The 15,416-nt window shown below is 47.0% G+C and overlaps 1 protein-coding gene across 1 annotated transcript in view; it reads right to left on the bottom strand.

Annotated features, from left to right (window-relative positions):
* Nucleotides 1-15,416, bottom strand: part of ABCA13 (ATP binding cassette subfamily A member 13) — a 319,855-nt gene that overhangs the window by 19,906 nt on the left and 284,533 nt on the right. Inside the window, exons 57-60 of the mRNA XM_059397601.1 lie at nucleotides 14,400-14,550; nucleotides 9,419-9,553; nucleotides 7,308-7,411; nucleotides 152-244 (exon numbers count right to left, since the gene is read on the bottom strand). Coding sequence (XP_059253584.1) covers nucleotides 152-244; nucleotides 7,308-7,411; nucleotides 9,419-9,553; nucleotides 14,400-14,550 — 483 coding nt within the window. The remainder of the gene's footprint in view (nucleotides 1-151; nucleotides 245-7,307; nucleotides 7,412-9,418; nucleotides 9,554-14,399; nucleotides 14,551-15,416) is intronic.

Below are 15,416 nucleotides of genomic sequence, written 5' to 3'. Positions count from 1 at the left end.
GGTTGGATCGTGCCGGCTCCAGAGCATCATCGGCAACAGGTGCATCACGCTGCTGACTTAGGGCAAACAGTTCAATGGGACGAGAAATACATGTGCAGCACATGCACAGCAAACATGTATACAAACAACACACAGCGTTCATGCAACATACCTGTCCTTAATGTGCTGTGGGGAGCCGAGGCACCTGAAGCTGCCCTTGACCATTATGGCAAGTCTCGTGCAAAGAGCCTCACACTCCTCCATGCTGCGGGGAAAGACAAGAAGCCCATGAGTAAGCCCTGTCCTAGAGACGCCAGGCTTGGACCACACAGTCAAACCAACACGTAGATAAAGACACTATTATTGTTGGGGCAGCTGGGGGGCTCAGTCGGTGAAGCATCTGCTTTCGGCTCAGGTCATGATCTCAGGGTCCTGAGACTGAGCCCCCTGCATCGAGCTCTCTGCTCAGTGGGGAGTCTGTTTCTCCCTCTGCCCCTCCCCTAACCCCTCCCGCTGCTCATGCTCTGTGTCTGGCATTCTCTATCACATAAAAAAACAAAATATTAAAAAAAAAAAAACCCTACTGTGGTAAATTCAACAACTTTCTCTATGCAAATCTTACAGAACCCCCCAAAACACTTTTTAAGTGGATCTTTTATTTAGACAGCCCATGACACACGTGTCCAAAGACTTAGCAGCATTTCAATATCTGAGGAGCAACAGCTACAAGGACAGAACCTTTTAGCGACAGTACAAAAACATGAACGAGAGATGAGTGACCTTCACGGAAAATGTGGATGTGTTATGAGAAATAAAAGCAATAAGATCTACTATGAACCTAAATGAAATCCTAAATCAATAAAAAGACATGTCAAGAAAAGGAAAACAGAGAATATATTTCAGAAAAAGGAAATTATCATATGAAAATTACTTTTAAGAAAATTATTTTATGAAATATGTACATACAAATATAAAATGTAATAAGTGAATTTTATATAAAATACAAATATGAATTCTATTTTATTATCATACATAATATAAAATACAACAAATGACATTTTAATTTGCAACTATAATTTAGTTTGTAATATTGTATAATATCTTCATATAAAATATGTAATAAAGGCTTGTAACTTGTAAAAGTATTATTATAATTATATAGAAAATAACAAGTTATAACAAGGATATAGTATAATGCCAGTCAGTTACAAAGCCTATCTTCAAAGTTATTTAGTGAGAGGCAGAAAAACTGTCAGTAGGAAGAGAAATAAGCCCCAGAAACTATTAATATTTGCTTTAAGGCTCAAATAATTTATTTTTTTAAGATTTTTATTTAGTTGAGAGAGAGAGAGAATATGACCAGGGGGGAGGCAGAGGAAGAGAGGAAGCAGACTTCCTGCTGAGTAGTGATAAAGTTCAAATAATTTAAATAAAGCAATACGCTAAAGAATTAGAAGGCAGGTCCCTGGAACCAGTAGAGACAGTGCAGAAGGAGACCTTCACACCTTAAACATCAGAGGATGGAACACCGCATCTAAGCATAACAACAACAAAAGAAACTCTGAAAGAAATGTTTGGCAGTTGACAATGCAAAACTACAAACTTCTAATAAATGTGTCAACACAGAAAACTAACATTAAAAATAATGACAACGAATGCAATACGTAAGGGTTGATACATTCAGTATAAAGAATCGATACATGTTAGGGTAAAAACAGAAAAGTGAAAATGCAATCCAGGGAAAAGGGCAAACCTATAGCCTTTTCAAAGAACTGCTCGCTGGTAATACACATACCCACAAATCAGAAACTCAGCTACCAGATGTGGGATCTTAACATCATTTTCCAGCCGGAAGGCATTTGCCATGTATACTTTTGTACGTTAAACAGGAAAACACATTTCCCCCCATCTCCAGGGCAAATAAAAACAATGATTTCTCAGAAAAAAAAAAATCTCAAAAAAGCTAAAAACATCTTCTCTATGATCCTAAGCAGCACCCCCCCATACTACTGGTGGGAGTGAAAAACTGGTATAAGTTTCCAAAACCCACATCTGGCAATAATCCCTTCTCTAGGAATTCACCTTAGGAAACTCAGAAAATATGAATGCAACCAAGTTGTTTCCCAGAGTAAATATCCAGAAATCAGTTCTACAATAGAATAATATAGCACTCACACAAATGCGAGTGCACCCACGCGTTAATCAGCCATTAAAGTGAGGTTTTCTACACTCAATTAATTGCACAGGGAAAAAGTAATGATAAAGTAATGATAAAATGACAATGCATGTTAGGAACATTGTACCTGTATGTGGAAAAAAAAAAAACTGGAAAGGAAAAACACAAAAAGGTATGATTGGGATTGCACTTTAAAAGGTTAATGGTGGAATGTCTTTCCTTCTTAGAACTCAGTGCACCATCCAAGCCACCTATGGGAACATGTATTGTTTTTACTGTTAGGAAATGGACATTAAGCAGTCTGCTCATTAGGACATGGCACGTTCAGATCAAGGCCATACTGGGCCAGCCTTCTGTGCAGCTAGAGGCGGACATCAATGTGAAGTATGATATCTGGGTCGTGTCAAAATAAGACAAGCCACTTGTCCTGGATATTGGTTCTTTCCACTTTCCATGAGGGGAACTAGAAAGCTGATTTCAAACATGAAGATGAGGACAAATTTACAGGTGACCAAGTGGCATGGTGGCAAGACCCTGAGTCCTTGGATGACCTTGGACTCCAGCACAACCCACCAACATGACCTGTCAATGGGGAAAAGGAACACAGGTCTACTCGGAGCCACTGTGACTTGGGGTCTTTGTTATAGTAGCTTAACATGAAGTCTGCGGGATATATGCTATCCACCTTCTACATGTGCTTTATCTATCTTTCTATGCAAACATATCTTTCTCTGTTTCTTTAATCCCAATTTGAAACAATCTAATTCCATTTTTATGAGCATGTAGTAGGTGCTGTAATTAAATGGGCAGAATAGGAAGCCATTTCTGTATTCGTTCAGATGAGTAGAGATCCACGTAACAACAGATGTCGGAGGAATGACTTGGTTGTTTCAAGTGAACTGTCATTAGCGGTCAGACAGATAAGGTCCAAACAACAGGTGGGAAATCACAGCATCTCGGCTTAGGGGGAACAGCGGGATTTGGGTGATTTTCAGCATCAATCAGCATATACAATGCTAGGGGTTCAACATCAATGAAAGCAATCTCTGACCATTTACTCAGAAAATGAACACTGTATTTCCTCAGGGTGGCTAAGCTGACTGGAACAGAACTCTGGTCAGGGCAGGGGGTGGGGGAAGGGGACAGGCACAAAGATTTAAGGGTTTATAATGGAATGTATAAGTCAGGGTTTGATGGGCAAGCAAAAAACACTCCGGGTCATTCTTGGATAGACTCTTTTTTTTTTTTTTTTTTAAGATTTTATTTATTCGAGAGAGAAAGAGAGAGAAGCAGGAGAAAGGGCAGAGGGATAGGGACTAGCAGACTCCAGGCTGAACACGGACCCTGATGCCAGGCTCGATCCTACCACCCTGAGCTCATGACCTGAGCCAAAATCAAGAGTCAAATGCTTGAACAACCACCCAGGGTGCCGTGAATGGATTCATTTTAATTCCTCTTCCCACCTCATGTTTCTATCATGGTCCTCTAGGTAAAGAATTAAAAAAAAAGAAAAGAAAAGAAAGAAACAGAGACAAGAACTCTAAATTAAGAGGAAACTGTGTGATTTGGAAACTTTTCAGCTGAAGACAGCTGTTTTAGAATCACAGAATCAATCACCAGCTGCCCAACTCTTCATTAATCGTGAGTCATTTAGACCTTTGTATTGCATGAAAACGGACAGATTTATAGAAATGAAGATACATCGTTAACGTGAAGCTGTATGAACAGGAGGACATAAAACAGAAATTACAGTGACGTGTGGTCTTTCTGAGAACTGTCGGCAATAATTACCTGCTCTACGGAATTTAAGAGGCATTTTTAATGTGACACCAGTTTATCCAATCCTAGAACCTACCTATGAACGTGAGGACTTACCAAATGCCAACATAAGGAGCAGAGCTTCTGAACTTGGCATGGCCAAAAGATTGTTTTCAGGTAAAATGTGTATATAGTATCAGGTAGAGGCTGTACCCAATTTACTTGGATGTAAAATTTTATTTTCCGAAGAAAAACAGAACCAAGACAAAAAAGCTGGAGGACGGCTTTTGGCTGTGGCCAAGTAAAAAAATTGGCAAGCCTTTTCCCCCAGAAATAGCTATAAAGCTGGACCAAATCAACCCAAACACCCATTTCAGAATTCTGGAAATTGACCGAAGGTGTGCAACCATCTGAGAAACACAGGTGACAAACAGATGAATGAGGGTAAGAAGACAGGTAATCCAGGATTGGCTTCACAAACATGTACCTGCTAGCAGGCAGGGCAGACCTCGGGGATTAGCAGAGTATTGGCTCTCAGTGTGGACCGCTGGGAAATGCTTGTACCCAGTGACATCATCAGTGTAAGTGAGTTCTGTAGAGTCCGGCAAACAGGAAGGGGCAATAGCTCTGGCATCTGGCCCAAGGTGGGCTCCACTAGGCTAATACTGTATGGATATAGCTCACTGGGGCTGCATGTATATGTAGGAGAGGTCAGAGCAGGGCCATGCCAACTGCAAGCTGCACCTGAATCCAGGGGCCACCCACGTGCACAGCCCAGAGACCAGCAGAACCCAGGAGAAAGCAAAACTGGGCTATAGATAAGAGGCCTGAGCTTGGAATATTCTCTCCTGTGCACACACAGATCCGTTGGCAGAGGACAGAATCTTTGGTGCCTTGAGATGGCTGAGGGCTGCCTCTGCCCATGTACCATCAGTGTGGCTCCAAGGAAGCCGGGCATTAAAACACGAGCACAAAATTTAAAACACAAACTGAAGGCAGGCATCGGGAGTACTCGCTGCAGGAGAGAGAGATCTCATAGATGCATCCCTGGCGAAGAAACACTAACACGCAGACACAGAAAAGGAATAAACCAGAAACAAAACAAAACAAAACAAAAACAATAAAACCCGAAAAAAACCTGGCAATAACAGCAACTTTGGGGCATGCAGAGAAATCAAACCAGAGATACTACAGTTTATTAAGTATTGTGAAACATCCATCTTTTGACAAAAAATTAAAACCTGCAGAAGAAACCAGAAACTGTCACTCATCCTTAGGGGAAAACAGTCAGCAGAAACTGTTCCTAAGTGTCCCTTAATGCTATAGTTAGTAGAAAAGAATCTTCAGTGAAACTATTCTATGTATGTTTAAAGCACTAAAGGAAACAATGTTTCAAGATTTTTTTTTTTTTTTAGTGACAATAGTGATCAATAAATAGAGGTTCTGAAGGTAGATTGGAATTTTTTTTTTTTAAAGGACCAAATGGGACACTTGGGTGGCTCAGCCAGTTGGTCCTCCAACTGTTGGTTTCAGCTCAGGTGATGGTCTCCAATTCATGAGATGGAAGCCTGCACTGGGGTCCATGCTCAGTGGGAGGTCTGCTTGTGAGTTCTCTCCTTCTCTCTCTGCCCTTCCCACCCGTGCTCTCTCTCTCTCCAAAAATAAACAAACATAAAAAAAAAAAAAAGACCAAATGGAATTTTTTTGGTTGAAGAGTATGATAAAAAGAACGAAAATTTCATCATGGGGCCAAGAGTAAAGTTTGAGTAGCAGAAGAAAACATCAGTGAACTTGAAGAAAGATCAATAAAGCTTATTCAATCTGAAAGAGAAAAAAATGCTAAAAAGAAATGGACAGAAACCCAAAGATCCATGGGACATCATCATACATACACAGAAAGTACCAATGCATCAAAAAAATACAAAGAAATAGCCAGAAAAAAAACACTGGAGTAAGTAACGCCCAAAATATCCCCACATTTACTGAAAAACATTATTAACCCATGCGTTCAAGAAGCACAATGAACCCAAGGTAGGATAATCAAAGAGATCCACCTCTGGACACACTGAAGTTTAACTGTGAAACGTGAAAGTCCAAGGGAAACCCTATGAGCTGAAAAGCAGAAATGACCCATGATGTTCTGGGCAACATGAGAATTAGCACTGGCCGGCTTCCTATAGGAAACAATGCAGCTGAGAAGAAAGAGAGAGCACACTCATCTGGACAACGTGAATTAAAATCACACTTCGCCAGGATGGCTGCAATCAGAAAGACAGAGTGTTGACAACAGTCTGCGGAAACCGGGAACTTCATCTTTGGTCCTGGGAACATGAAATGATGAAGCTGTGTCAGAAAGCAAAAGCCCTACTCTGGCTTAAAGGATTAAACACAAGTTTACCACACCATCCAGCAATTCGGCTCCTAAAAACCATCCCAGACAAATAAAAAGATATACCTACACAAAGACAGTCATAGACCGTTCACAGCACCTCATATTGGAATCAGTCCCAAGGGCCATGGATTAGGGAAGAATGCATGAAACCGGTCTCAGGGAGCACCGTTCCGCACCAAAAACCAGTCCATGGCTGACACACACCACCACACAGATGAGAAGTCAGACACAAAAGACCACACTTCTGGGGCCCCTGGGTGACTCAGTCCGTTGGGAGACTGACTTTGGCTCAGGTCAAGATCTCAGGATGCTTTGCCCAGCAGGGAGTCAGCTTCTGTCCCTCTGCCCCTCCCCCAACCCATGTGCTTGTGCTCTCTCTTAAATAAAATAAATAAATCTCTTTTTTTAAAGATTATTTTTATTTATTTGACACAGAGAGAGAGATCACAAGGAGGCAGAGAGGCAGGCAGAGAGAGAGAAGCAGGCTCCCTGCTGAGCAGAGAGCCCCACTCGGGGCTCAATCCCAGGACGCTGAGATCATCACCTGAGCTGAAGGCAGAGGCTTAACTCACTGAGCTTTCCAGGCACCCCTATAATAAATAAATCCTTAAAATATATATATATATATATATATATATATATATATATATATATATATATGTTGGGCAGAAAGACACTGACACCTAGCATCAGGAGGACTGGGGGAGGAATCCAGCCCCACAGGAATGACAGATGGGCAAGTGTGTGCCTGTGACAGACTGCTGGGCTCAGACTCTAGCTCTAGGCCACTTGCCGCCTATGTGGCCTTAGTTCTGTTGCCTGACCCATCTCCACTTCAGAGCCCTAACCTGTGTGGGGGGACTCACGGCTACGTCCCCATGGCAGCAAGGCTGTCTGGACACAGGAGCACAGGGGCCGTATGGGCCTGACCCCGGCCGCTCCACGGCTCTTGCCAGCACCCCCAGCCTGGCCCCCAGACTGGCCGCGAGGTCAGGGGCTCACCTGTGGGAGGTCAGCACCACCGCACAGCCTCCCCGGGCCTCCTGCAGTATCGTACTCCACAGGTGCCGCTTGGAGCAGGGATCCATCCCGGAGCTGGGCTCGTCCTGAAGGAGAGAGCACACGATGGTGGCTGTTGCGGGTGCACACTGGGACACACAGGCTGGGTGAGGCCGAGCCCAGTGCGGGGCGGGGAGCGACCCCACGCTGGTTCTACGGACAAGCACGGCTTCACAACAGCTGGGGGTCCAAGAGGACGGCCCACCTTGCTGCACCGTCCACCTCCACAGAACTTCCAAAGAAAGACAGGCAAAAGGAAGCCGCCTCAAGGAGCACCACCAGGTAGTGTGGGCTCTCTTGGAACCCGGAGCCTTCCCCTTCAGTAAACACCAGAGCACTTACTGAACCACTTTTGAGAGAAATGGTCCGGGACCGCGTGATACATTTCTGGGCTTTTTGCAGTCAGGGAGGACTAAACACATTTTACTTAAGAGCTTAGGGTCATCAACTTCTCCAAAAGAAAAACAGATGGAAAGTAGACCAAAAAAACGGCACCGCGCAGAAAAACCAACACCTGCACTTTTCTGCAAACTGGATGACATATGTGTGTAGTTAGAAGAGTAAGCAAATAGCAGCGGTGGTCACGCACTGCTCGGCAAGAAAGCTGACGGGGAGCTCTGCATTTTCCTGACCCCACGCCGCTGTCAGACACAGGAACCATTTGTCTTTCCTTGGGGGAGAATGTGGAAGGTCCTGCAAGGCATGTCTTGAACAAAAATTCCAAAACAAGTCCCCTTCCCCACGGTCACTAAAGCCCATAGGGCACCATGTGCCATGGCGATCATTCCCTGGCCTGCTTTCAGCATCCCCAATACACAGGAGTGGATCCCGGCCACTTGCCGATGACAAGAAGGAGGAAACCTGTGTTCTATTAGCCAGGCCGCATGTGTGCAGGGAGGTGCTTCTAGAAGCAGAACCTGGACCCTGGCAGCTGACTCAAGTCTGACCTCTAAGCCCAAGTCTAGGGCCACCAAGGGAGCCGAGAGTAAGGCTGCAAGAAGCAGGCGAGGGATGCACTCCTGTTTGGTGTCTCTGTCCTGATTCGGGACACATGCTGGGTGAGACTGAGCCTGGGGAAAGTTCTAAGAAGGTAACAGACACCATGCCCCATGAGCCCTTCGATGTCGGCCTCCTCTTGTACGGAAAACCTAGTTTAAAACCTGCAGAACGGGACAAGTGTTTGCATTCACTCCCGAATGTCAGGAGATGGCATGCTGCCGCTGTCCTTGCCTTGGGACCGTGCAAAGAAACACGCTTAGAGCAAATAAGGAAACTCCCCTGCGAGTCCAGAAGATACCCCACTAAATAATGAGAGGTCCCTCTTCCAACACAGGCCTCTTGTGTCCCCTTTAAAATCGTTTCCATTGAATGAACGAGAACAGAAAAGAATCTGTTTCCCACCCATTCTGCAGCCCCTCTGACTTCATACACGTGGGAAGCCATGGGATGCCCTCCAAGGACTCGTATCTTGTCCATGGCACCCAAATTGTGCCTGTTGTATATTGTTTGCAGGATAGGACTTTGAGCTCTTTGGAAATGCAAGACCATTGGCTCTGTTTCTTGATGCCCCACCACCGGTTCATGCTTTCATCAGGCTGAACTGGACTCATTCCAATTCCCAGACAGACTACGGACAGTCTCATCTCAAAGCCATAGGTTCACACCCCCCTTCCTGCCGAACGACCCGCTCTCCCTGCCATATCTGTCCTGCACCTGATAGCCACTGACAGGACTCCCCACGGACTCATGTCACAGCTGCTGTGACAACACTTACCTGTACATAGAAAAGACTCAAAAACAACATGCTAGATGTCAAGCGCATGGTTTTCAAATTGTACTCAGGTTCTGGTGTTATTCTACAATACTGCTATTAATGGTAAATTTTCACTGCATCCTCAATGAAATAGATAACAGGGACTCTCAGTTTGGGAAAAGTTGTCTTAGGGCAAAATGTTTATTTGTTCGGAGAACTCACACTGCAGGTGTGACTTTCCTCCCTGGAGGGGCATCCTGGTTGAAGACACCCAGAGACCACGGATCTGTCCACGACTCACCAGCAGCAGCAGGTCAGGTTTGCCCAGCAGGGCCAAGGCTGTAGAGAGCTTCCGCTTGGTTCCCCCACTGTAGGTGGCCACCAGTTTGTCCACATGGGCCTCCAAGTGTAGACGCCTCACAAGGTCCCTGGCCACCTGCAAGACAGGCGCAGACCCTGAGTGCATCGCCATGCAGCGAAGGCCCCCAGACCGCGCGCTCGGCCCTTCGTGCCTTCCTCCCTCTCGTTGCCCCTGCTCACCCCACACGCACAGCCCCATCCAGGCTGGCAGAGGATGAGCAGGTGGGAACTCGGGACCACTCAGCGCTGGAGCTCCGAAACCCCGTCCAGCCAGGGCGCAGACGCACAGCCACATGGGGGCCGAGACCCAGGAGGAAGTAAGGGAATCAGCCAGGGAGGGGGAGGGCAGGACGGAGCTTCAGAGAGCAGAGTACGGAGAAGAGAACTTTTAATTTCCCCCAGGCCAAAAATGCTCCCTTTCTACCAAGGAGCTGCTACCAGAGATGAGCACTCAGGGAGATGGGGAGCAAAGATGGAGCATTTTTCACCGGCGACTGCTGGGACACGCTGCACGAAGCCGGGAGGACGGTGACTGTGCATGACGCCACAGGACAGGGGTCTCTACCTTGAGCACACACAGCACGTCGGGCCCCCTCTACTCCTCTCCCCGCTCCCACCTCCACCTGCCCTCCTTCATACACCCCGGGACCCCACTCCTGTCCTCTCTCCCCATCCCCAGCGGGCAGCAAGTGTCCGTACAGTCCTTCTGCTCCAGTGCCCAGCACAATTCCCACCATCCCGCATCTCGTCTGCTTTCCGTGCCGGCGCAGTGTAGCTTCCTCTGGGGCTGACACCGAGTGACAGACACAACTTAAAACTTTGACAAAAGCATTCTACGTGACTCTCATGACCACAGAGGCATTGCTGTGTTCTGTTCTGTGGGTTGGTTTAGACATCATCACATGATCAAACTGGCTGCGATCGTGTCTTAATTCAGATTTAGGAGAGGTGGGGAAGGCTCTGTGTCCTGAGTAATGAAGAAAATCTAAGATAAACAAGAAAATTTAAAAGTAAAATAACTGATTAAAATACATATTTAAATAAGATACAGGGACTCATGTTCGTGATTTTTTGGATAAATGCATACCAGTTGGGATAATCCTAATAGTAATGATGACATCCCAAGAACGTCGGAAAATACCAGCATGATATCTATGCCTCCCGAGAAAACCCCCCGACAGAAGCACTCAAAGCATTTTTTGCGCCTCCTCAAAATAACACAGAAGAATTAAGAATCTTGAGGACAGGCCTAGATATCAGAGAGTGTAAGTCAAGGGGACACAGAGAACTTTGGAATAAACTCGCCAAACTATGACTGCTGATGTTTATAGGTCCTGTTTTCCCAGTTCCACAAAAGGTCAATGTTAGATGCCCAGAAGGGTTCAGTCGTTTAAGCATCTGCTTTAAACTCAGGTCATGATCTCAGGGTCCGGGGATGGAGCCCACACTGTGCTCCTGGCTCAGCGGGGAGGCCGCTTCTCCCTCTGCTTTTCTCCCTGCTTGTGCTCTCTCTCTCAAATAAATAAATAAAATATTTAATTTAAAAAAAAGTCAGTGTGGCAGCCTACCCATCCTGGGTTGGATGGCCATAGGGAAGAGTCCAGAACACAGAGAAACAAATGCATTGGTTCAATCCCACGTTTCCTAAAAGTCGCTATTTTCAGAAAATCACAGAAAACAGCCTGATAAGCTCTTTCGGCTGCATTTCTGCACTTGGGACTCCTGTCAAGATTACAGCAAATGTGCGGCCCTAGCAATGGTCGGCAGAACACCATGCCAACTCCCAACTGTGTTCTGCTTAAGGAACCTCTCTCTGCTATTGGGTGTTTTACTCCCGTAAAGTTCCCAGTCTTTCTACACTCAAGGCAAGAGTTTAGGATTCACTCCTCCTTCCATCCCCCCTGCGTAATCATGACCCACACTTAGTAGGACTTCTGTAAGCCTCGCCTGAAACAGTATAACCCTCCCAGAGGTCCACACATGGATTAGTTTGCTTACAAAGCCAAATTCCGGCCACACCATGCTGACAGCCATGTCCAAGCTCCCCAGGAGATTAAAGATCAAAATGAGAAGGATAAAGGGGGCCCAGGATTTAATACAGAAAGCCTTTCTTCCAGCCCCCTCCCCTGATTTTCCTTCTGCCCCCCATTCCTTTTGCCATCACTTTGAGCTCCTTCTAGCAAAACCGTCTGTGAACCGAAAAAACTTGCAGGGTAAGAGGCATGTCTGTGGAGAAAGCAGGAGGTAGTGAGACATGGGGTGGGGAGTGGGGAGAGGGGGGCTCTCCCTGGTAGGTGAACACGGGGCGGAATGGCTTCTTCTATCCCAGCAAGACCACACTCTAGAAACCCCAGTCCTCATCCCCAGCAGCACGGTGGGTCGGTGATTCCAGCATGACACAAACCCTTAAATTACTCTACCCATTTCTCCAGCATCACAGACCATGCCACCCCTGCCTCCTGAATCATTTTGGTATAACTTGATGTAACTTCAGAAAAAAAAAAAAAAAATAAGGTTTACTGAATTCAAGCTCAAATATGGACACCACAAAACTATCTAGTGTGGACAACAGGGGATAATTGAAAACCATTATATCAGCCTGCCAAGCCTGAATTCAGGCCAAATGAACACAGCCTCTCTTTCCCACCTTACTGGGCCTTCAGAGGGCTAGGGGCTGGGGCCGGGGCAGGGGGGTGGTGGTGGTGTGTGGCTGTGAGGAGGAAGAAAACTATACGCAAAATACCAGAGACTGGGCTGTGCATGAGCTGGGACCCTGGGACGCAGAGAAGCCTGGGTGCTGAGGGAGGGAGGGAAGGAAGAAGGGAGAGAGGGGTGCAGAGGGGCTGTCAGGAGGGGCTACCTGCTGGAACAAGGGGGGGCTTCCTCTAGAACCATGGAGGACACAACTGGGGCTGCCCAGGTGAGTAGAGGCAGAGGTCAGCTGGAGGAGAGAACCGGGGTGAGCAGAAGATAAGCCAGGAAAAGACCCCAGCTCCAAGTCCTGGGAGAACGCAGGTGCGGGGCTCAGCTGGGACAGTTCCAGCCCTGAGGAAGATGTGGAATGGGACACCCCAGCCCAGGGGCCACAAGACAACTCCACATAGCTTCTATTCCCGTAGCCACCAAAGGGGCACAGAGAGGAAGATCAAGCCCCTTGGGGCACTAGAAATTGAACAGTACTCGAGGAGCGGCACACATCCAGATTCTGCCTTCATCAAGAACAGCTACTCGGATCTCCAAGGAACCCCTGCCACCTTCTGACCCTGGGGCTTAGGTAGTTTTCCCAGCCCAACTGTGTCTCAGCTTCCCCACTGGCAAAGTAGGGAACGAGCATCTTATCAACCTCTTGTGGTTCTGTAAAATACTTAGAATAGCGTCTAGCCCAGAGCAAATACTGACATGTTGGCCAAAAGGATTTTTTCCTGTTAGCCTGTCATAATCCCTTCTGGGCTGCCAGTGATAAGCACGTTCGAACAGACACACCTGCTCTCTATTTCCCTAAAAGGGATGGGCATCTCCTGGCCGTCAAGGGAGCTACCCCACCTGGGGACACATGTGTGGCCATCAGAAGGCTCCCAGCATGTAGCAGTTTCATCTGCAGAATGGTTGTGGCTCTATGCAAGAAGCGAGGCCAGCTCCGAATCTGGCACCAGGAAAACAACGTTCCTTCACGGAGGAGCTCTGAGAAATGAGCCGGTGAGTGCGCCAAGAATCAGGAGGTGATCGCCCCGGTGACAGAGTGTGCAGCCCTACTCTATTAAGCAGAACTTCTCCCCCGGGGGCTGGCGAAGGGGCCAGCAGAAGGTGGACGCCAAGCATCTGCCTCTTTCATCAGAAACGAGCCGGGGGAGCTGACAGAAATAAACATCTTTTGAAGACAGAGCTCCTGATCAGTCCTGGGTTTCAACGGCTGCTTCACCACGATGAGCAGACCTCTAGAGGTGGACAGTTGTCTTGGCTTGATGAAGACGGGAGGTCAGGGAAGGAAGTGGGGCCCTCCGAGGATGAGGAGGGTTTCGGTTTTACTTGTGCTTAAGTTACAGAGCATCAATAAGAAATGAAGGCTGAAGAAACATTACACACCAGCTCATGGAATGAATTTTCATGGGCCAGTGAAAGTGAGGCTGTTAGTTTTGTCTCCCGTGAATTCTGAGATGCTCCCTTTCCTGCAGAATCTCATTGAAAATGCACCACATAAGCCACTTTTCCTGTTCCTTGTACAGAATCCAGAAATGCAAAGAGCATTCCAGAATCTCTACAAGAGGCATAAAAGGTAAAGCTGTGCCCCCAGCACCTGCCCTTCCAGTGGCTAGCCCTTGGCATGTCCTCTGAGCTGTCGGTCAAGGCTGTCAGCTCTGCTTGGCTGACCCCCGCTCATAGCAGGCGGATGGCAGCTGCCTCTGGCTTTTTCATGACTGTGCCCACCCCCAGCCCCACAGAGACAGAGGAGGGGCGCAGTCTGCCACCTCTCCATCCTCCAGAGGCCACCCGGGGAAGGAGCTGGGTGGGCAGGGGTCAGCCCACTCACCGGGAAATCCTTCCAGCAACCCACCCCATTCCGCAGGCAGCCTGAGCCCTTCTCTGAAAACCACAGGGAGGGTCTAGGATGTTCTCTCCTAAATAAAAGTAACAGCCTGGGAAATGCAAAACGGGCTTGGAGAGGAGACAAAGTTGCAAACAATGTTAGCTTTAACCCCAAGCGACTTCCCCTCTCACATCTATTTTAAATAAGGGACTAAATGCCACATTAACACCGTTACTGTGTTTCCTTCCGTGTAATCAGATTGGAAACATCTTTCGGGTACATTATGTGGTTTATCGTGGTTCCTTCCCAAGGGGTCAGAGAGCTCTGTTGGGACTGGAGGAGTTGACCAAGGGTTCCTTAGCGGGACCCTCTTCTGGAAGAGTCCAGGGAGTCTTACGTGAGGGATGCTTGGCTTGGGAATCCCCCGGAGGCAGCAGTAATACTGAAGGTGTTCCCAGCCGGTGAGGAGCTCGTCCAGGGCGTCCTGCTGCGGACAGTAGCCAATGCGAACGCCGGCGGCACCCGCTGAAGCCAGATCCACAACCTCTCTGCAAAGAGAAACAACAGTACAGCCCAGAAAATCCGGTTCCCCAGACAAACACCCATTTCTTCGACCCGGTTCATCCATGCGAAGTTCACCATTGGTTTTTATGTTAAAGGAAAACATATGCAGGGGCATCTTGGTTAAGATTCTGACCCTTGAACAACACAGGGAGTTGGGGGCACTGACCGCCAGGCTGGAGAAAATCCACGTATAACTTGTGACTCCCCAAAACCGAACTACTGACAGCCTATATTGGCAGAAAGTGTTATCAATAACAAACACACATTTTGTATGTTATAGGTAGTATATGCTGTATCCTTAAAATAAAGTGAACTGGGGCGCCTGGGGGGCTCAGCTGGTGAAGCCTCTGCCTTTGGCTCAGGTCATGACACAGATCGAGTCCTGTGCCAGGCTCCCTGCTCAGTGGGGAATCTGCTTCTCCCTCAGTCCCTCCCCTGACTCGTGCTCGCTTTCTCTCTAAAATAAATAAATAAAATCTGAAAATAAAATAAAGAAAAGAAAAGGCTGCTAAGAAAATCATAAGGAAGAGAAAATACATTCACAGTCCTGGATTTACCGAAAAGCAAGCATCTCTATCTACGGGAACCCGCAACCATCAGACCCTAGCTGTTCAAGGATGGCCTGTACAAGCGTCAGGCTTTGTTTTGAACCACTGCCTCTGGAAAAATTTTACTCCATTAGTTTTTTGTTTTGTTTTCTTTTTTCTATACCATCTTTTATCTTCCATCGTGCTAAAATATACATCATATAAAATTTATCATTTTAGCAATCATAAGGTATAAAAGTCAGCAGTACAAAGGGCATTCAGGATGTTGGGGCCCATCACCACCATCCAGGTCCGTGACACTT

This window comes from Mustela nigripes, chromosome 4 (assembly GCF_022355385.1).
Source record: "Mustela nigripes isolate SB6536 chromosome 4, MUSNIG.SB6536, whole genome shotgun sequence".
In the NCBI taxonomy this organism is placed as follows: Eukaryota; Metazoa; Chordata; class Mammalia; order Carnivora; family Mustelidae; genus Mustela; species Mustela nigripes.
This window is presented reverse-complemented; position numbering and strand designations above follow the sequence as displayed.